Genomic DNA, 22,232 nt, shown 5'->3' with positions numbered 1-22,232 from the left:
TAGAGCCACCTTTCAATGGACCAGTAACAATACTGGACATACAACCATTCTAGACAATTTCAGATCTATCCCAGATCGCTTAGACTATACCACCCCAAAAATGGTATTTGGTAAATGATTCCATGTGTCCATCCCTTCAAGATCCTCCTGGGAAGAAGAGGGACCCCTGGAAGACGATGCGGTACACTTCTATACTGACGGTTCAAAGACCGATCACGGAGTTGGAAGTGGTATCTTTTCAGAACAACTGAATATCAGTCTATCCTATAGACTTCCCAATCAATGTAGTGCATTCCATGCAGAAGTAATGGCGATTAAAGAAGCACTATCCTGGCTCAAAGAAAACGTTATATCTTGTAAGGATATACGAATCTTCTCGGACAGCCAAGCCGCTCTTAAATCTCTCGCGTCTGTCTCCACAAACTCTCGAACAGTCCACGACTGTCAATCATCTCTGAAGAAGATGACGGAACAGTTTAATATTCACCTCATTTGGGTGCCGGGCCACAGAGACATTCCGGGAAATTGCAAAGCCGATGAGCTCGCCAAAAACGGAACACTTCTGCCTTATGTTAGACAAAAACATTGGAACACCACTTGCTACATGCAAATATCTTCTCAAGCAATATGCTTTAGAGACAACAAATACTAGATGGTCACAAAGTACCACCTGCCTGGCAACCAAGCAAATATGGCCAAGTATTGACTTAAAACGGTCAAAAGGCTTGATATCACTGAGCAGACAAAGTATAAGCTCTACAATTGGAGTAATAACGGGACACTGCCTCATAGGTGGACATGCTCTGAGGCTAGGGGTCTACACAAATGACTTCTGTAGAAGCTGCATGGACGAGGAGGAAGAGGAAACAGTCCAACACCTTCTATGTACATGTCCAGCACTCTCCATTAGAAGGAATTACTTTCTCGGTAATCCCTTCTTCGATAATACCAGTGAACTGGCAACGATTGACACAAAACGTCTCTCTAACTTTATTAAAAGTACAAAATGGTTTGTTTAAATTCAATACTCTCCCATGAGTAACCTCATTAGTGGTATCACAATGGACCCTTGAGGTCTACGTGTGTCAATTATATCTGGACAGCCACTCCAACCTAACCTAACCTAAGAACTGAATATCAATTTTTACCAAATTTGCGTACTATTTTTTGTATATTTTGTTTTTAAATGAAAAAAACGGACTGTTGGATTTTTATATAAAAAACTACTGAATATCGAAAACAATATTTTCTTTGTAATAAAAAGAGTTTGAAGACAATGTTTTTAAAATGTGAAAAGCTTTTTGAGTCGAAAGTAAATTTTTACCAAAATTTGACTGAATGTTGACTACAATATTTTTTAAATGATAAAAGTAGCTTAAAGCCAATATCTGAAAGTTTTGAATAGTTATTTGAGTCGAAAATCAATTTTTGTTAACTTTTATTAAATTATTTGTTACGTTTTTATTTTTTGTAACAAAACTGTCAATTCGATTTTTTCCAAAAATTTTACTTAATGTTGAAAACAATTTATTTTAAAATAAAAAAGTAGTTTAAAGCCAATATCTCAAAGTTTTAAAATGATATTTGAATCGAAAATCAATTTTTACGTACTTTTGTTAAATTTTCTTTTAAGATTCTATTTTCGTCAATTTGATTTTTCTTCAAATTTTACTGAATGTTAAAAAAACAATATTTTTTAAAAGATAAAAGTAGTTTAAAGCCGATATCTCAAAGTTTTAAAAAGATATTTAAGTCGAAAATCAATTTTTACCAACTTTTATACATTTTTTTTAGGTTTTTATTTTTTGTAAAATAAACTGTCAATTCGATATTTCTCAAAATTTTACCAGATGTAAAAAACGTTATTTTTCGTTGCACAAGATTATTTTGGAGATAAAATCATTTTGTGTTTGTAAAATTTTTGTGGTGACAAATTTTTTGTTCAGTTTTTTTTTTTTAATTTATAAAAAAACTATTAATTGGATTTTTTTTTCAAAAAATAAACTTGTTTGGTATCACGTTACAATATATTATTAAAATTAATTTCAAGTCTTTAGCGTTTTTGGTTCGTAAGATATTTAGGATTAACCAACATTTTAACATTTTTTTAAACTGCTATGGTAAAAAAAACGCAATTTCTTAAAGATCCCTTTCTGCATCTTTCTGCCTTTTTATCTATTTAACAAAATTTATTTGAAGTCGATATTTCTTCTGGTTCTTGAGCTTTGGACAACACGCATGCATAGACATCTTTCTAAAAATCTTTTATTTAGACTCTAGGAACCTTAAAACGTCGAGAGATATCAAAATTTTCAATTTTACAAATCGGACCCATTACAATAACTTTTTTTGGGAAGTTAATAAACCAATTTATTGTGCCCCATTTTATTCAAAAGCAGGGGGCATTTGTGTTTTGGCAGATTTATATTAAGAATAAATTGATTTCTTTTACCCATGAAAAACTCCATTATAAATATTGTGCTCTGATCTCCTAAAGCAGATGATATAGTTTTTTTTTAAAGTTTTTAAATTGGACCTATTATATTTTTTTCCTGCAATATCCATGCCTTTCGTTGTTTTACCAATATTTTAATAAACAATGTTCCTACCAATAAGTCAGTTGCATCCCACCCCTTAACCAATTGAGCCGTATATTATATATATACGTGCTTTCAGCAATGCTTATCAGCTTACCCTTGAGCTTAATTTTGGAAGTACTCTCGAGAAAAGTAGAGATTCTTTCTTAAACCGGACATCGAGAATGTGGAATACTTTGATTACCTCTATTTTTCCCTCCCATTTTGATATTCAGAACTTTAAGACAATTGTGCTTTTGTGTATCTTCTCTTAAATCCTTTCCTATTTTCCCACACTGTGTTTAAGTGTAAATAAATGGTACTAAAAACTCCTAAAGTGCCTCTAAATTATAAAAACAAAATCTTAAATGATTGTACAACAAAACTGTACAAAGAAAATTCTGTTACTATTTTGAAAGAGTCGGTTTCTGATTCTTGAATGTTGAAATGGAAGCAAAAGACAGAGCGTGGTAAGACATTCAGCATTCGTGTAGTACGGCTAAAGAACAAAGCTTTGTACTTCATAGCAAGGCTTACAGTATGGGCATTCCTAAAACCTTAAGCATTATTAATAAAGAAGATGTCGTAGGAAGCAGGCAGTCTAAAACCATTTATTAAAAACCCCAATTATTAAAAAAAAAAAGTTTCCAGAAAATATGTGTTGCAAGATATTTTTTTTACAGAAAAAATATTATTTATACAGTCCTTGACCATGTTTTAACACGCACTTTCCATTTTATGCAAAATCTCAATGTTCAGATTTTTTAATCAGGTTTTCGAATATTATATACTATATACTTTTTTATAAAAATAAAACAACAGATTTATAGATTTTTTTATAATATTTAAAAATATTGCGTACCTATAACGCCTCATATAAAAATTCTGCAGTGCGTCTAATAATATGGCCAGGGACTGTATGTACCTACAGTGGCTATCAGCTTAAATGATGCAGTGTTTTGAGTTTAGAATGGTACTGATTCTTCAATACAGTATGACAGAATTAAATAAAACCAATTTGTAAAGGTCTCTACTGTTGATTGGAGGAAACTAAATTCAAAGTCGGCTGAGCTAAGAAGATTGTTGAATTTTTAGAAATAAAGCCTACGAAAATCATAACAGTGATTTTCCATTTCAAAAAAGTTTATTTTCAAATTCAATGAGGAAGGAGATATTAAGGGGAGGATGATAGCGATCCAAGGTTGAGAGAAGGTGAGGGCTCACGGCGGCGCGGAGACAACACAGTTATCGCAATCCGATGAGAAGATGATATCAAGCTGTGTCCCCATAAAGTTTCCTACTCCATTTAGTTGAAAAAGACCACTGTCAGACAGACGATCAATGAACAGCGATTCAGATTCAGAAGAGATATTAGTTGGAAAGAAGGATGTCTGATCATCTGAGGTGCACCAATTGAGATGGGGAAGATTAAAGTCGCCAAGAACGATGATCAAGTCATTAGGTTCCACTTGTTCAGCAGATAATAATCAATGGCATATAACAACAAAGGACAAAACTTAGGGAGTGTAACCTTAGCTGACACACCTTCAAATTCGATTGAAGTAGGAATATGGAGTAATAAACTTTCCAAATTATTATTGATAGCTAAAAGCACACCACGGCCATGTGTATTATTCGCACATTCCATGGCATCTATTCGATAGATGGAATAGTCGTTAGTAAAGGTTTTGGGAGCTATTAAAGACGGCAGACGTTTTAGACCTTAACCCTCTTACATTTTGATAGTAAAGGCTAAGACATTTAGGTTTCGTGGTCCACAGATTAGGAGTGATAGTATTTCTTCATATCTGCACGGGAGTTTTGGATATGAGAATCGTTTTAAAAAGATGAAGGACGCAAAAGAGGTTAGGTCTTCTCTCTCTTTTTAAAGAGACATCTCAAGGCCATCATAAAATTACAAGAATATTTCCATAAGTGCATCACGTTTGGTAGGAAGGCCTTCTTTGGAGATTAAAACTTTTATGTTAGTATTTTTTTTACCTTCAAAGCAAACAGAATCTGGTTTGTCGTGCAAGAAAGCTAGGTAAAGACAAACATTATTTTAAACTTTGTGGTCTCTAAGACGGGACATAACATACCGATCATTAAAATTGGTCTCAGGTAAACGTTTCGTTAACTTGACATTTAGAGGGATCATTGGGTAAAGGAATCCTCGTGGTTCTTGTTTAACTGAGAAGGGTTAAAAGAAATTCTTTTGGATGGAAGCTTTATAGCGGTAGGAGAAGTTTTTCGTAAAAGGGACGAAAGTTGGTTAGGGAGCAAAAGGTTTGGAAAGATTCGTGTTTTCAATATTATTTTTGGGATTAGATTTGAGTTTGTTATACTTAATGATATGATTATTGCTTCTTATTTTGAAAAAGCCGCATTCGACCAAGTCGTATATATTCATATACAACATAAATATAGTCATTTTTTTTACTCACATTCTGTTAGACCACCATCATCATTTTGAAAGTTGAGTGATACCCAAAATTCCTTGATGTGGACCGTCTGGTGGTCGGGTGTAAGCGTTCAAAAATTGATATTTTTCCGATTTTAAGTCGAAAAGATAACCACTGATTGCAAGAAAGTGTATCCAAAACGTTTAACTTTCAACCTTCTGCTTTCCAGATGCATCTTGGCTTTTTCAAATGCATTTTTCAACCTTAAAACCCGATAAGAATGGTATACCAAAATATCAGAAAACTTTCCCTGATTACAAAAATGTATGTCCAAGTCTTTTTAGTTGCAGTCTTCTGCTTGCCAGACAAATTATGTTGGAGTACAATCAGAAAAATTCTCCTACATAAATATAAATACAAAATGCGGTGCCGAAACAATTTCAAGAATACTCAGAGATGAAGTGGGCGTTAAAAGCTGTTCATATGTAGCTCTTGCCAAAAATGTATGTGGCACGGACGTGGTCACGTTATGGTTACCTTGTTTTCATCGAAGGAAAAATAAGCAAAATTATGTACATATTTGGATATTTTGAAACGGAATTTAATGCAAACTGGAAAAAATAAACATGAGGCACAATTTCTGACTCAACCAAGACAACGATCCCCAACACAAATTTCGAATTGTTCAATCTTAATGGATTGGGAACTGCCATAATGTTATGCAACCGCCTGCTTAATCCCCAGACATGAATTGCATTGAAAATTTATGGGCAAAACTTGAGCATAAAAAAGGGGGACATCAAATAAATATGCAAAAAGAGCTGAAGTCTTTTACAAAACAAAAAGGATATCCAACTCAGTATTAAAAACTAATTTTCTACTAAATGTTAAATTCTTTATTATTTATTGTTTTGTTATTTCTTATTTTAACCTGCATCAATGAAGAATTTTAAATTTGTAAAAATTTGTTGTTTTTTGTTTTTTAAAGGATCATATTATATTTTTTTAAATTATGAAACAAATAGTTTTCTTTTATATGGTTGCTATTTTCCTACAAAATAAAACTTTTAATTTTAAAAATGGAGAGCATCATTTAAGCTGCGAGCCACTGTATAAATGTAACTAAAATTTGACATCAGCAAAGTTTTTTGCAAATAAGTAAATAAAATAAATTGAATTGCGCAACAATCCGTTGAGAACTAGGGCTTAGTAACTTACACCTCTCAACCATTCTTGTGTGCGAGTACTGTGGTCAGGGATGGAGGGGACCTACAGTTTTAAGCCGAATCCGAATGAAAAAGCACTTTTCATTACAAGAATTACTATCGGAGAATTTGTCAATTCCTCGCAAGACGCAGTACCCGTAAAAAGCTTTAGATGGCACAGGCAGGGGTTGAACCTAAGACCTCTGGCATGACAGTCCAAAGCAATAACCATTATGCCACTTCGTTGAAATTTAGTTTACCTTTATACATCATTATAGTGTTTGCTTGTGCCAATGCAAAGATTATACAAAAATCTAATCATTTATTTATTCAGTGCATTTATGGTATTAGAAATAATTAAAATTAAAAACGAAATTAATTTCAAGTCACTGATGATCGACAAAAAACGAAAGGTTTTAATTGCCTGCATCTAAATTTTAAAATATATTTAGGTTGTTTTTTAAAAATCGATAAAAAAGCAATTTTGACAAATTTTAAGCGATATTTTTCGTGACGCACGAATATAAATGTTTGTTTTGATACTTAAAAGTTCTGTCACTTCAATGCTTCAATATTTAAACAAAAATAATTTATAAAATATATACAGATTTCTCAAATTCGAATGAAACTACTACATTATTTAAACTGACAGATGACAGACAATTCTGAAAATTTGATCTTCAATCAAAAATAATTCAATTCCTGTACCCAATGAAAAGTTTGTATAGAGAAATTCCTCAGATCTGATTTAAGAAATACAAAATGAATATGAAATTTTGTTTTACCAATGGAAAACCCCATAAAAGTATAGCACTCATCCGTTTCCTGTCATATTTTAATAGTTTTATTTAAATTTGCATAATAAGGCGTGAATATAACGCAATTCGAATCTTCATAAATGTCAAGTTTTCTACAGCTTATAAACACTCTGGGGCATATTCATAGATTGCTAAGTTTTTACTAAGCAAGTCCAGAGTTTAGGCTATTTATTAATAAATTTAAACCTAAGTTTAGAGCTAAACCTGTGTGTTAACTATAAACATATACAATTCTGTGTTTAAGTATGACAGCCAAATGTCATATTTGATTTTTGTTTGTGAATTGAAAAGCTGAAAAGGTAAATCATATCAAATAAATTGTACGTAAACTTGCTGGTGTAGCTATTCTTTTTTGTCAATTTTCGCTACAAAGTTCTTTACTGCGATCATTTTTCCTGCCATTCGCGTTTTATATTTTCCTTGATGTTCTCCTTAAATATTATTGAACTTTGTTAGTTGTTAGTTGTTTTTATTTTTTGATTTTCTATTAAATAGTCATTGACATACTATACATTGACTGCTAGTAGCTAACTTCACGATGGTTCCACTTTTAACGGACAAAACACTAGCGCAAAGAGGGCTATGCGGAAAAATTGTGTAACATTGCTACTATAGTAGTATTTTACTCCTTTCAGAGTGAACTGCTACTCTACTACCCACGGACGAAAACTACTGCCAAAAAAAAAACGGAAAAGAAATTTGTATTTGGTTTACAATACAAACCAAAATTGAAATTTCGTCGGTTCTTTAATCAGTTTGCTCCAATAATAGTGCAACAGCAAACATTTTTTTTCAGATTTTAACCTTATAAAATATAAAAAAAGAAATTCACTCAAGGTAGAAACGGTGAATGCCTTACTACCTGCTAAGGAACTTCTTAAAAGCAATTTCACCGAAAAATGGGAGCCATCGAAAACTTAAATCGAGAATTACAAAACATTGTATAAGGCGACAGTTAAAGTTATCATTGGTTTTCATCATTGCAAACAAACATTGGAATTTTTTTGACAGGTCGTTTATAGCTATCCTTAAACATTTCTGTCATTGAACAAATTTCCCGATTGAAATCCACCGACAAAATTTTATTGACAGAAATCTATCATTGGAATTCTGTGAAATTGGAACACAAATCAGTGGAACGATTAGTTTCACTTTTGAACATAAAGTATCAGCTGTTAAGGAAAATGAGTTTCCGTCCGGAAAATAGAAACATTAATTTATAGAGAAAAAAATTATTTGTGTGATTTCCGATGGATGAGTATATAATTTTCATTTCCAATCAAAGGAAAACACCGTCAAATATTGTTTAATGTTTGTAACTGAAAATATGAAACATCGAATTTACAATAATGAATTTAATTTATTCATGAATATATCAACATGTATGTTGATGTAAAATATAATTTCAATAGTCAATTTCTTATTTAATAAGCAAAAATTGAAGAATTTAAATTATTTATTTTAACTATATTATTTTAAAATGTTGGCCTTTGAGCAGTGAAAGCAAAAGTTTGGTACGACATGACATTCTTCTATTTGTCTGTTTTCGGAACATTAACCTTCGCAGTAGGCCAATTAACTTGGACATTATTATTTTTAGTTTTTAATTTTGTTCATGGGCCAAGCATGTGTTTGTTGTTTTATTTGTTTTACTCGTCAATTTAAGAAAATACTTCTCAAAATGATAGAAAAATACTACTCTTGACATTTTTAAAACGACAGCACTGCTCACAGCGCACAGCCTGCTCCTGCTTCATTTTGAACGAACTGTCAACATTTTTCAATAACATACACAAAAAAGATGGCATAGTTTGCCTTCAACAAATTATACTAGATGTCAATACTTTCTATGTCAGAAAAAGCTTATATCAATTAAATACAAACAGATTTCGCTAAATATTTCATAACTAGCCTGGCAGGCTTAAGCCTCTTGCACATGAGCTACGAACTGCGAACCATGGGTATTCCCATATTTTGACTTTTCTTTCTCATTTACTTTGTTTCTTTTCACGATAGCGACGAATTGAATTACCCTTTTCTCCATATTTTCCTCAGCCATGATATTTCACACAAAAACAAAACAAGAGTGGTAAATTTTGAGATTATGTTGCGCGCGAACAATTTATTTTTTACAGTGTGGATGGTATGTGGAATGCGAATAGAGTTTGACAGTTCGTAGCAACCACATTCGTTACTACCAAACTGTTTTTAAATTTGTTTCTTGCTTTAGATAACAAAATGCAAATTGTATAATTCTAACATAAATGTCAATTGGTTTCTTATAATTTAAATGTGTTTTTGTATTAAATTGACTTTTTGAAATGTGTAAATCACGTCTATTCGTTCATTCGTTGTTCGCTTTCATGTGCAAGGTCCTTGACTTTTTCCAACATCCAATTCGATGAATGACAGCACAAAATAACGAGTTTGAAAATATAACAATATTTTTTTGCTATGACCTGTCATTTGAAGTATAAGTATTGTAGTAGAATACAACTTAAAACTGGGTTTTCACTAAACACATCAGGAAAATTGACAATGAATAAGAGCTGTGTTTATTAAATCAAAAAGCCTTAAACTATAGATCAAGAAATCACGACTTAAGTAATTCTCTATGAATACGCGCCTCTATATTTAAATTTCAAAAGCGTTAATCTAAAATTTTAAATTTAGGATTATTGATTAAAACCGGAGCCATAAATGCCAATTTAGAGAATGCTTAAAGTTGTGCTTTTTCCTACGAAGTCTGAACTCTAAAGCGAAGAATTTTTCTTTGTATCTAAAAACACAACTGTCATTTTGTGAGTTCTGAAAACTTCTGGAATTCGAACAACAAATTGAAAACACGATAACTTTATTTTTCTGCTGGTTTTTAGAAATATTGTTTGAAACAAATCTCGACTTATTTATTTCTTTGGAATAGTTGCCAACAATACAATAAAAAAATAATGTAAACAAATTAGTAACTTACATTTGGGACACCCTTTATTTGAAAAAATAATATAGGAAGTTAAAAATTGACTAAAAAAGGCTATCAGAGCCAGCATAATGTCGCGCATATTAACCGCCTTTAGCACTTTAATGTATTTTTAGTATTTCAAAACTTCCATATACAGTTTCAAATGTTGACGTATGCATTTATTTGTTTTCAAGGTCAAATAAAACATAACATTTCCAAACAAAACTTACACAATCAACCTAACCTAACCTAAGTTAGTAACTTAAACTAAATAATGTAATTATTTATATATATTAACTTAAAACAAAATATATATATAATATTACTTACTATTATTGTAACTATTTTGTATGCGTCTTGTGTCGTTGTCGTTGTTGCTAATATTTCTATAGCTATTCCTTCGGTTACTGGCAATGTTATTATTAATATTATTAACACGTATCATATGCAGGCTTTCGTTATTCCCATCACTAGTTGACTCATAGTTATGGGCATACGCACTACCCCAGTGCACATTGAAGTCCTCTTCGTCCAGTGTTAAGAAATGATCTAGTACTTGAACACCGCGTTCAAGTGGTCCATGGAATTTATTTAATAAATCTACACACTGTCGTCCAATTTGTGAAGCATCCGATTGACCTGTGGCCCAATAAAGTAAATGACGTCCCAAATGACTTCCTATGTGATTGGCGAATGCTTCAATCATTTTATTTGATATTGATAATTTTCATCATTATGACACTAAGACTTTGGTTATGCTTATTTTGTTGGTGTTTTTCCTTTACCTTAAAAAAAACACTTAATGATGACATGCAGCGCGCTCTATAATTCAAAATAATAACACAGAAATTAGTTAAAATTGACAAACTCAAAAAGTTACTTTCACTTGTTTCGTCTTTAAATTATACAAAAAAAAGGTAAGAAAACAAAAGATAAGGAAAAGAAGACATCATTAAGACTTCTCCAGCTATGAATGTGGCATCATTGACTTTGCGATACTTGTGGCAGGCTTTATTCAGAGCAACTTCTTGAGAGTCAAAAGTTATGCAAGAGATTCACATTCAAGTATGGAGCAGTCTCGAGGAACCAATCAACTCCCACGGTGTGAAATGTTTTATTTGTTTTTTGTTGTTTTCTTTTTCTTTCTTTTTAATGTGTTTTGCACTTAAAGATAATTTTCGCGATTCCCTTCTTTTGTATGAAGATTCTTTATTTACATTTTTGAAAAAAATTGTGTTGTTGATTTAAATGATCTAACTTAGCAAGTTATTATTAATATCCACAGTCGAAGATCTCTAATTTGATATAAATCCATATGTCACTTTTGTTACATTTAAAAAGTGAATATTTAGACTAGACATTTTGATTCATTGCTATTAAAAACATATAAAGTTTTATGCTTTAAAAAATAAAAAAAGTCCTGCTTTAAAATTCAATGTAAACACACCTTAACAAAATTTGTAATTGAATCTCACTTCACTCGTTACTTTTGAATAAAAGATCTGTTCCTTTACATTCTAAGTTCCATGATTTTGTGAACTGATTAGTTCAAAGTCCTGTCAAGTTTACAGTGTACAACAAATAAAATTTACAAAACTTGAGACTTAGTTCTTCAGGAATAAAATCACAGAAATTCAAAATAATTTCGAAGAAAACACCAAATCCAACAGACGTTTCAGAACGCTTGCCTTTTTTGAACTAATATCATGTCGATTTGGCCATGACAATGAAACTAACATATTTGTTCAATATTTAAAAATCCAAGTACCTTAACGCATCAATGACTTTTGTTGCGTGTTGAAAAATGTTGCGACATATATTCATAATATATTACCGGCAAAATAATACATTACAAAGTTGGAATAATATTTTATTGAACCATCAACCGCCTTCTATTTGTAAAGTACAAATTATTTTGAAATCTTAATGATATGTTTTTTAATATTTTGTTTTGTTTATTATAAGATAAATTAAAAGAAATCAATTTAATTTATCTGCTAAACTATTTATACATTGGCGCAAAACTTAAATGATTTTGTAAATTTTTAAATCCATTTTTAGCAATTTACGATTTTAACATCTAAGTGTTTAAATAATTAGTAATTTTCTAAATATTTAACTATTTGGCGTTTCGGACCAATACCCTTTTATTTGAAGTGGTATAACTAGACACGTCTAAATAGTGACACTTCGATTAAAAAAAAACTAAGCAACATACCTAAGAGCCCGTTCACACGATTCGATATTTTCACCGTATCGGATATTTTCTCGATTCGGTGTCTTTCGGTTGGAGTGTTCAGACGGTACGGTTATTTAACCGTATACCGTACTCAACCCTACACCGACAACCCACTACGACTATATACAAGCAATAAATTATTCGACAGTAGCCCAGACGAAAAGTGACACACTATCGGTCAAAATATCGAATCGTCTGAACGCACTGTCTATAAATACATTGCCACGATAAGCTGAATCGGTTTTTTTACCATACGACCGAAAACGATTTGCGGAGACAAAACCGAATGACAAACTCGACCTTATCGGTAATTTTACCGTATACAGTTAAATGTCGTATCGTCTGAATATACTCATTTAAATTACTCGTATATTGACACAGGCTTATACGGTAAAATCGACGATACGGCAAAACCGCCGATTCGGGATCGTGTGAACGGGCTCTAAATGTAGGGAACGGAACGGAACATAATAGACTTCATTTGCAGTCAACTGCATTCTTTGAACGTGAATTAAGACCAAAGCAACTAGTTAGTTTTTTAAGTGTCATACATTTCAAACTAAGAACAGAGCTCACTAACCTGTAACTTCAGTTCAATGTACTTAAACTACCAAAAATATTACTGCCCTCAAGCAAACTACAAGTTCATCACGATTTGTATTCTGTATTAAATAAAAATATTACTTATTCCTTTTTCAATTTGATAAGAAAACCTTTTACACAAAACATTGAATAGAATTGTGCTGAAAATAAAATTAATCACAGAGTAATAGAGTTAGGCCTCCATTATGATTAGCGAATAGAACTTAAAACTTTGCCAATTCGCTAATTTCGTTTTAGGAATAGCGATTCGCTCAAATTAAGTTCGCTTTAAATGTCAAAACTTTAGCGAATTAAGTTATCGACGAATTACAAATAGCGAGAGTTCGTGTACTGGTTGATGTAAATGTATCACTTATTTCGTTGAGCACATAGTTAAATGCATCTTTATTCAGGCGAAAATATAAAACAAACCTAACAAAACAAAGAACATTAATCTTTTTGTAGAAATAGATATTTTTTGAAAACTTACAAATGATCTGGGAATCTAAGGGATTGGATCTATCTCGAATGTTTCTCCTAATTCTATCGTAATATTTTCTTCCCTCTTACTTTCAGAATCAGTTTCTTCAAAAAACATATCGACGTTGCTTAGTATTATAATTAATTTTTAATAAACATTTCATTTATCATATGTTATTTCAATGCAATTATTTTTGGCAGCACTGATTTTGAAGCGAATGCGGAGCTCGCTAATGATAATACCGATATTACCAAAGTTCGCTATAACATTCGCTTTTAGTCGAACGTTCGATTCGCTATTCATAATGAGGGCCTTAGGCTTCCAGTTGAATGAAAACACGTTACCAACTGTCATTTTGACATAGGTAGACTTGACTTGATAGTTAGAGAGATTTTTCCAGACTAACTTTCCAGCTGTAGTACTCGTGACAAGATGGTTAGTGCGTTAGACTGTCATGCCAGAAGTCTTGGGTTCAATCCCTGCCTATGCCATTTAAAGTTTTTTTTTTCATTGGTTTAGCCTCTTGCGAGGAATTGATAAGTTCTCCAAGAGTAATTCTTGTCATGTAAAGTGCTTCCTCAAATTATCCGTTCGGATTCGTCTTTAAACTGTAGGTCCCCTCCATCCCTGACAACAGTATACTTGCAAAGAGGAATGATTGAGAGTTTTAAGTCTCTAGGCCCTAGTTCTCAACGGAAACGGACTATTGCGTCACCTAATTTATTTATTTATTGAACTTTCCAGTCAATTTTCCAATAAAGTTGCCTTAATTGGCATTCAAACTCCCCATTGATTTTCATCATTGAAACCAGTCATTGAAATTTTTTGACAGGTAGAGCCATGTCTAGTTCTGGCGTCCCTGCCAAACTTGTCCGTTTGTGCAGGATAACCATGGAGAATTCACGCTGCTCCATAAAGATTGGAAACAGCTATACAAAACCCTTCGATGTCAAAAATAGGTTTTAGACAAAGTTGTGCTCTTTCATGCGATTTTTTTAGCATCGTACTTAAAAGAATAGTGAAGAACACGCACGTCAACACTAGAGGCACTATCTTTCAAAAGTCTGTCCAATTACTAGCATATGCTGATGACATTGATATAGTCGAAAGAACTCAGCGTGTGACAAAAATGGGTTTAAGGGTTAAGAAAAGACCTACATCACTGACGACGTCTCGGTCAAAACGTCACAATCGACAGACGCAACTTTGAGGTTGCTAAGGACCTCGTCTACCTAGGCTCCGCTATTAACGCAGAAAACAACATCAGCGCTGAGACAAACGAAGAATAACTCATGCTAACTGCTGAGCAGCAAAGCCCTCTCTTGAGGGACCAAAGTGTCGCTATATAAGACATCATCCCCGCCTTGCTATATGGTGCAGAAACATGGACTATGACAAATGAGTCCGATTAAACGCAAAAAATGGAGAAACCGGCGTTTTGCCAAGGTTTAACCTATTTTATTAAATATTTTCGGGTTTCACCTGTACAGTTTGAAGCACAAAACTTTTGTTTATTTTTTATAACAAAATAAATAATTAATGATTACGAACTTCCCATAAAATTTTATTTTATTTCATCTCTTTTTGTTCTTGTCCGGATTGAATTTACATCAAAACCCATACAGGTTTTTTTTTATCGGTATAGGTATACCTTTTATTTAAGACAACGCATTTTAAGTTTACACCTGATGCCAAATGAATATGGCCATTTATTTTCTTAGGTCATGATCAATCTTTGAGCATTTAATCCAAGCAATTTATACCGAATTTTTGTTAACATCTCTACAAATGTTTTGTAATGACTCATTTTTCAACTGACAACAAAAATGACAGTGACAGTGACAGTTGTCATAAGAACTGAACTGGTATTTTTAAAAAGCCGGTAGATACGACCTTACAAATGACAGGATTAAGTGTATCTACAGATTCAGTACAATATTGCGAGACTTCTTAATATTCTCCCTGATGGGCAATCGACTATCGATAAAATCAAACAACTTGCTAATTGTCTCTTTAGTTTGCTCAACAAATATCAATATTTATCACTTTTTGTATTTATTTATTGTATTAAATACATTTTGATTGTCACTTTTTCACTTGAAGATCATAACTTCACTTTTGAAATATTAAATGATTTCAATGAGATTCTCTTTTGTTTACATACAACTTATTCACTATATGTACTCGCTTACGAGTAGTCACTTTTTTTCGTAATCACAAAGAAACGATTAACTAAAATGTCACGTGTAAACATACAATTTACAAAACAATTAACGGAATCGGAAATAAATTTTTTCCCGAAGGTAATCCTTTTTACCTATTTATCGTGGTTTGGAATTTCCTTAAACAGCGAACAGCTAAATGTCAAATTAGAGATGCGCTTTAGAAGGTGTCACTCGTTTGTTTGACGATAATTCTATATACTACGTAATCGAATCGAAGACGCGATAGGCATCGACGATATCGACGAGACGAATGCTCTAGGTGTTTGCGCGCCAAAAGTCACTTTGGAAATGAATCTCACCACCGCAATAAAGTCAGTTTCAGGTCTCAGCTCTCAAATCTCACCGATTGCCAACACTGCCCCACCGACATACATTTGAAACCAGTGCCAGTGTCTCACGCCTCAGTCTCTTCGAGTTCGATTGCAGTTTTGGTGGTTGCCGTTGCGGTGGCAGATATTATAGATCGAATTATGGGAATATACCTGCTGTGCTGGTAAATATCGGCGAACGACAACGTAGACGATCGACGACGACACCCCGCTAACCAAAAATGTAAAACAAACGAGTCAGCAGCCAAGATTAGCAATGAAAATCAATCGATTCGCTTATAAGCGTGATGTAGAGATTGGGACAGACGCTGCTGGGACTGTGACACTGATATGGGACAGCCGACAGATGTGAGATGCTACGCACGCAATTGCCATTTTTTGCTGCTCTTTTCAAATTCTGTCAGCAAAATTTTATGGTAAATCAACATCAGTCGAACTGATGTTTGCCATAATTTGTTTTGCTTATGATCATCGAATCGCTTCTTTGAATCGTGTTTTTCTTCAATGACATAGACACTTGGTAGTGGACGCGTACTATTAGATTAGACACGCCACTCGTAGCGTCGTCGGTCAGTGATGGAATGACATTGAAATTGAAATATTTATTTTTTCTTTCATTATATAAAGCTTGAAGATGGAACTTGTTGAAGAAGTGCAGCAGCAGCAAACGGAAAAAAGATGACAAAAATATCAACGGATGAAAAAGTTTACGAGTAAACATAAATTTCTTCATGGTGTAGGTTTTCATATTCAATCTTCTTCAAGTTGAATATTTTTTTCAATAACCATATATGTATGTTTTTTTAAACGCCCATCACGGTAACTGGCCTTATCATCAGAAACACACCTGAGGGGCTTAGATATGATTGTTATAAGTGAGGTTGAACAACCTTATACAACACACACGGTACAGTACGAGCATTCTGGTAAGCCGTACGTGTCATATGTAAGTACACACTCAAAAGACTCTCTGGCTGTCAAGGCCACAACAACATCAGGTCTTGAGATTTGTATTGGCTCTCAAACCGGTAGAATACTCAATGAAAAGTGGATTGCAGATTATCGAATCCTCTTTCCCGTACGCGTTGTGTTATCTTTGGTATTTCTTGGATATTATTTTTTAACGAAGAGCGAGTGAGTAATTTGGTATAAATGGCAGCGAGTAAGCGTTTATGTATAGGAATCAATCTTAAGCATATTTAATATTTATAGTGAGGGTTCTTGCTCGTGTTATTTGTTTGTTTTGTTATCAAACTCGTTTTCAGAAGTCTTCAGAATTATTTTGAAAATGTGTTAATTGAGACGAATGAATTTTTTAAAGGTACATTAACAATAAGTTTACAGCTATGGCTAAAATAATACTAGCATTTCTTACTTTTAAAGTTAAACTGTAAGGCTAAAACGTCATAAAGAGCTATATTATAATAAAGGTTGATATATTGTCAAATTCAAGGAATGATTTTCTGAGTACACAACAGCGAAACAGTGGACTTAAAATATCTTGAAGACATTTTTCCACTTTTTAAAAGAAATACGCCATAAGTTAGAAAATATTCGTTAAAAATTACTTTTAGACATCGAAACTAAAATAAGAAAATTTTGAGCTAATCTATGTTTTTTTCCATGACCAAATCTGCAGCTAGATTTTAATACTCAAGTCAGCTCGAAAACGGTTCTTTATTCATATTCATTTTCAACGGTGATTTAAGTGGAGAGTTATCTTTCATTTCTACTTTATACAGTGAAAGGAGATTGGTTAAATGTAATTATTGAAATTTTGAATTTTGAGATACAAGTTATTCGTCTCATCTGCCAATTATTACTACTCTTATGTTTATCGATATGCCTGAAATGCCGATTGTTACTGCTTGAATATTAATGCCAATGAATTAGAACTGGTAAATCTATCGTGTGAACGGGATGCTGAAAGAATAATTCAATCAATCAAACAATCTAATCCTCCTAACAGCATCAGAAGTAATGGTTTAGTTCCTAAGAAATGATATGACTGGAAATGTCAACAGCTCAGGAATAGTGATGTGAGAAATCAAAAGTAATCTTTACAAAGCACTTCTAGTTACTTTTAGATTTTATTACTTCTATTTACTTTTGGATTTGATTTCTTTTGGTTAGTTTTGGATTTGCATTTTAAAGATACTGATTAAGATTTGAGAAGTAATTGTATGGAAGAGTTTCTGAAATTGTTGATAATCAGTTTCAGTATCATTTAGATGAATTCCGTAACAAATACATGAAAAATCAAATCCAGAAATATCTTAAACATTAAATTCATAATTTACTAAAAGTAAATAAAAAAAGGAATGATATTGTAATAGTTTAAGATATCCGATTTATAATTGAGGTTCTTGAGATATGGCCGTTGAAAAAGTATGTCCCAAACAGAATGTGCAAACATACTTACACACACCCAAAAAACCATTGACTTAGATTTCTGTTTCAGGTTTTATCAAAATCTCCCTATGACCTTGCAATATCTCAAAAATTGTGTCCTCTTCGTGCCTAATTCACGTATTTCCCTTATAAGTTATCACAAACAAATAATTTAAAAGTAACGATTATTTTGGGAAAATAACTAAAGTAACGATTACCTAGAAGTAACTACTTTTCACATCACTACTCAGGAACAAGTCTTTTCGGTTCTTAAAATTATATACTACCTTTAATTTCTTTAAAACCCATTTAATTTTAAATTAAATATATTAACATTGCCGCAAATAGTCTTAAATCTTATTTCAAAACCATCTTCCTTCCATTTTGCTTTACCAGATCTTTACATAGCTAAATTATATGATCAGATAACAAGGCTCGAAACTCAAATAAGTTTTTAAAAAAATCTAAAACAATAAAGCAGTAGGTGTTGATGGAATTCCTATTGAACTTTTTAAATTTGTCACACCTTATTTTAATAAAGTTATACAATTGTATTTGAAGTCGTCTAATTTGTGCAAAATTTCACTCTCTCCGAAGACTATAAAGAAATTTAAATTTTACCGGCTTTGAGAGAAATATATACGAATATTCTTTACCAAATGTTGGTAGAAACAAATAACCTCCTTCCTGCTTCTCAAGCTGATTTTCGAATAGGTCTATCAACCGTGGTTTAATTATTTGCTCTATCGAGCATTGCTAAGCGGTACGTTTACGACAAAAGGCAGCTTTTCACTTCTCTGTAGATTTTAAGGCCGCATTTGACACTGTTAAGCTCTCTACTTTATGAACCTTCAGACATCGGTCAAGCAATCAATACCAATAGGTACTTGGTCTATGGTGATATTAACCAAGGATGTGTCTTAAGTCAAATATTATTTGATAATGTAACCAAAATCTTAGGTAGTAGATGAGGAACAAATAATGTTGCTGCTCTACGCAGACGATGTTATCTTATAAATATTAACATCTCGGCTTTTTAATTACAAAAACTTAGAAAAGTCCCCATAAAAACGTTTGTTTGTAGAATTCCAAGCAGTGCAACGCATCTTTTTCAAACGTATTTTTAGACTGCCTTCGACAACACCAAAGTGTGATTTGCATGTAAACATGAAAAACTGACTTCATAGTCTAAGTAATGCCGCGACCAATCACAAATTTGTAAAAGTAAAAAATAATGCATGGCTTGACATTTTGGCTAACGCCTGCTTCGCTATCGCGGGTATTTATCGAGTTGATCTCAGCAATTCTGTCGTGAAGCATTTTAAAACTGCATTGCAAGGGTAGATGACGATTTTTATCAACAATGGATTCAAAGCTCACAATCCTTTTTCAGTCGGCTGATTTGCAGAGAACTTAACCACTCCTTAAAAAATATAAATTTTTTTAATAACTATCTGTGCACCTCCCAAATTAATACGATAAAGCAAGAGATGAAATCTTAGGACTTCACCTAAAAACGCATAGCCCAAAAATTTTTTACACAGTCACTCGTTCTAGATTTGATTTACTCTAAATACCTTAATTTTTCTAGTTTTCATTGTCGTCTGGGGCCTCAATGGGCCTCATCAGACATGAACAAACAATTAATCAATGTGTGGTTTTTATCGGCCATTGCAATCATTTTTCTGCAAAATTCCTCGCGAACACAAAAATCCTGAGTGTTTAACTTTGAATTTGGACTTTTTAAGGAAACAAGTTTAAGTCTTCTTGAAGTATCCACTGTAATGAATGTCTGCTAACTCGAATTTCCACCGGCAATTTTCGAGTCGAAACGCTTGGATTTGCCTGTATTGCGGATGCCTAAACGGAGATTGCATCCTCAACACGAATATTGAGAGCTCAATGGTACGGTCTTCGTGCGATACTTCCAGATTCGGCAAACAAGTTTACCAGCATCATAATTGTCTTTATACTCGGGAGAGTGCAGCCAAACTCCCGCCTGAATTCCTTTTAGACGGAAACGACGGTATGCAAAGCATTGTACCGTTGTACTATCCAAATTCTTTTATCAGTATTCAGTGCTTTCTTAAATAAGCCGTTCGTATTCTGCTTAAAACTGTAGGCCTCTTCCATCGCTGCCAGCAATACTCACACACAGAAATAGTTAAGTGACAGATTGCTGAGCCACCTTATTTAAATTTTAATCTTAGTGTATATATTCTTACCCGAATAATAAGATTTTTTAATAATAAATATCAAATAAAATTAATCCCCAATTTTATTATTTATTATTATTTATTTATTATCAATTAAAACAATACATTTTGTCGAAATGTATTGTTTTTTGAAGTTTAAATTTCCGATTTGTACTCGTATAATCTTGATCTTAAAAACCATTAGTAATAACAATGTATTTATTTTAAATAAATATTTATTTTTAAAAATGTATGGTAAAAATATTTGTTGTTTTACACAACACAATTTCTTAAGACATATGTATGTAAATATTAATAAATAAGTTTTGTTCCTATTATTTTGGCCATAGCTGTATATTTTATTCATCTATTGAAATTTGATTTGAAAGTATTTCGGCACAAATATTCACATACATAAACATAATAATTAACAACTTATAAGGTCTTGAAACGATAAATAAAATTATTCAGGAAGTAGGTATATAAAATGTATTCAAGTGAAGGTGGTCTTTAATTTAATTTTTTGGAAATGTAAATGTTCTCTGTTTTTGGCACTTTAGTTTAGTAATTAAAATTTAAAAGCTTAGGGTTGGATAAAATGTGTTTGATAGAATTCAGAATGGAACATTTCACATTTATTGGAGGCAAAGGATCATCGTTGATTGATTATGCAATCCTATAGGTGAAGACTGGGAGTCACTGGTGACGGATCTAGAAGTAAAAGCATTTCCGTATTCGGATCACCTTCCATTGTTGTAACATTCCAACGGCGGCGCTTGCAACCAAATTATGATGAAATTATTAGCCCGCAATCACTGCCTAGACTTAACTGGAAGATATCTCAAGCCCCAGCATACAGACAACAACTGGTGGTAGACTACAAGCACATCAAAGACCAGACTTTCAAATGTTACAGCAAACCATAAAGGAATCTTACCCCCAACAGCAGCCTAGCGGAAAAGGACGGAATTCAGGAAATAAGCCTTTGTTTGATCAAAAATGCCGAAAAGCTAGGAAGATTTCTTTTGGATGGTTGAAAAATTTTTGGAGTTCCTCCCAAAGCTCATTTAGAATTAACTACTTAGAGGCCAATAGGAAATTTAAAGAGCTATGCAAAGCCAAAAGGTTGAAATATGAAGAAAAACAAGCATGCAGATTGCTGTCTTGTAAAAACGCTAGGGACTTTTGGAAACTGTCTTGGAAATTAAAAGGAAAACAACCAGTAATACACAAAAAACTGTGTGCAAATGCTCTTCCCGAAACAACATTATCAAACTGGCATTATGCAGTTCCTCGATTTGATTTTAGACCCAGAATTTAGTATGCATGAACTTGAACAAACTTTATGGACACAAAAATGGGAAAGAGGCAGGTTCAAATGGTATTCCAGTAGAGTTCTACAAATACGGAAGCGTCACACTAAAAGAACATCTGGTAACATTATTAACTTCCCATAGGAAGTTATTGTAATGGGTCCGATTTGTCAAATTGAAAATTTTGACATTTCTCGACGTTTCAAGGTCCCTAGAGTCGAAATAAAAGATTTTTAGAAAGATGTCTGTGCGTGCGTGTGTACGTACGTTTGTACGTCCGTACGTCCGTACGTCCGTACGTCCGTACGTCCGTACGTCCGTACGTCCGTACGTCCGTACGTTCGCGACGTTTTTTTCGTTGTCCATAGCTCAAGAACCAGAAGAGATATCGACTTCAAATAAATTTTGTTATACAGATAATAAGGCAGAAAGATGCAGAAAGGGCTCTCAAGAAAATTGAAAAAATGGTGAAAATTTTGGTTAACCCTAAATATCTTACGAACCAAAAACGCTAGAG

The 22,232-nt window shown here is 32.9% G+C and overlaps 2 protein-coding genes across 5 annotated transcripts in view; one reads left to right on the top strand and one right to left on the bottom strand.

Annotated features, from left to right (window-relative positions):
* LOC129942924 (BTB/POZ domain-containing protein 3) overlaps positions 1-15,781 on the bottom strand; it is a 30,852-nt gene extending 15,071 nt beyond the window's left edge. The window contains exons 1-2 of one of the 4 annotated variants that reach the window (XM_056052075.1): positions 15,580-15,781; positions 10,291-10,782 (exon numbers count right to left, since the gene is read on the bottom strand). In XM_056052075.1, coding sequence (XP_055908050.1) covers positions 10,291-10,666 — 376 coding nt within the window. In that variant the 5' untranslated portion in view covers positions 10,667-10,782; positions 15,580-15,781. Of the gene's footprint in view, positions 1-10,290; positions 11,281-11,407; positions 11,677-15,579 lie in introns of those variants that run through there. The other 3 variants (XM_056052073.1, XM_056052076.1, XM_056052074.1) reach the window with 3 other exon arrangements.
* The window catches only part of LOC129942925 (transcription factor IIIB 90 kDa subunit), an 81,682-nt gene that overhangs the window by 32,287 nt on the left and 27,163 nt on the right, over positions 1-22,232 (top strand). The window lies entirely within an intron of this gene.

This window comes from Eupeodes corollae, chromosome 1 (assembly GCF_945859685.1).
Source record: "Eupeodes corollae chromosome 1, idEupCoro1.1, whole genome shotgun sequence".
NCBI classification, from domain to species: Eukaryota; Metazoa; Arthropoda; class Insecta; order Diptera; family Syrphidae; genus Eupeodes; species Eupeodes corollae.
The sequence above is the reverse complement of the archived record's forward strand: the minus strand, read 5'-3'. Positions and strand labels throughout refer to the sequence as shown.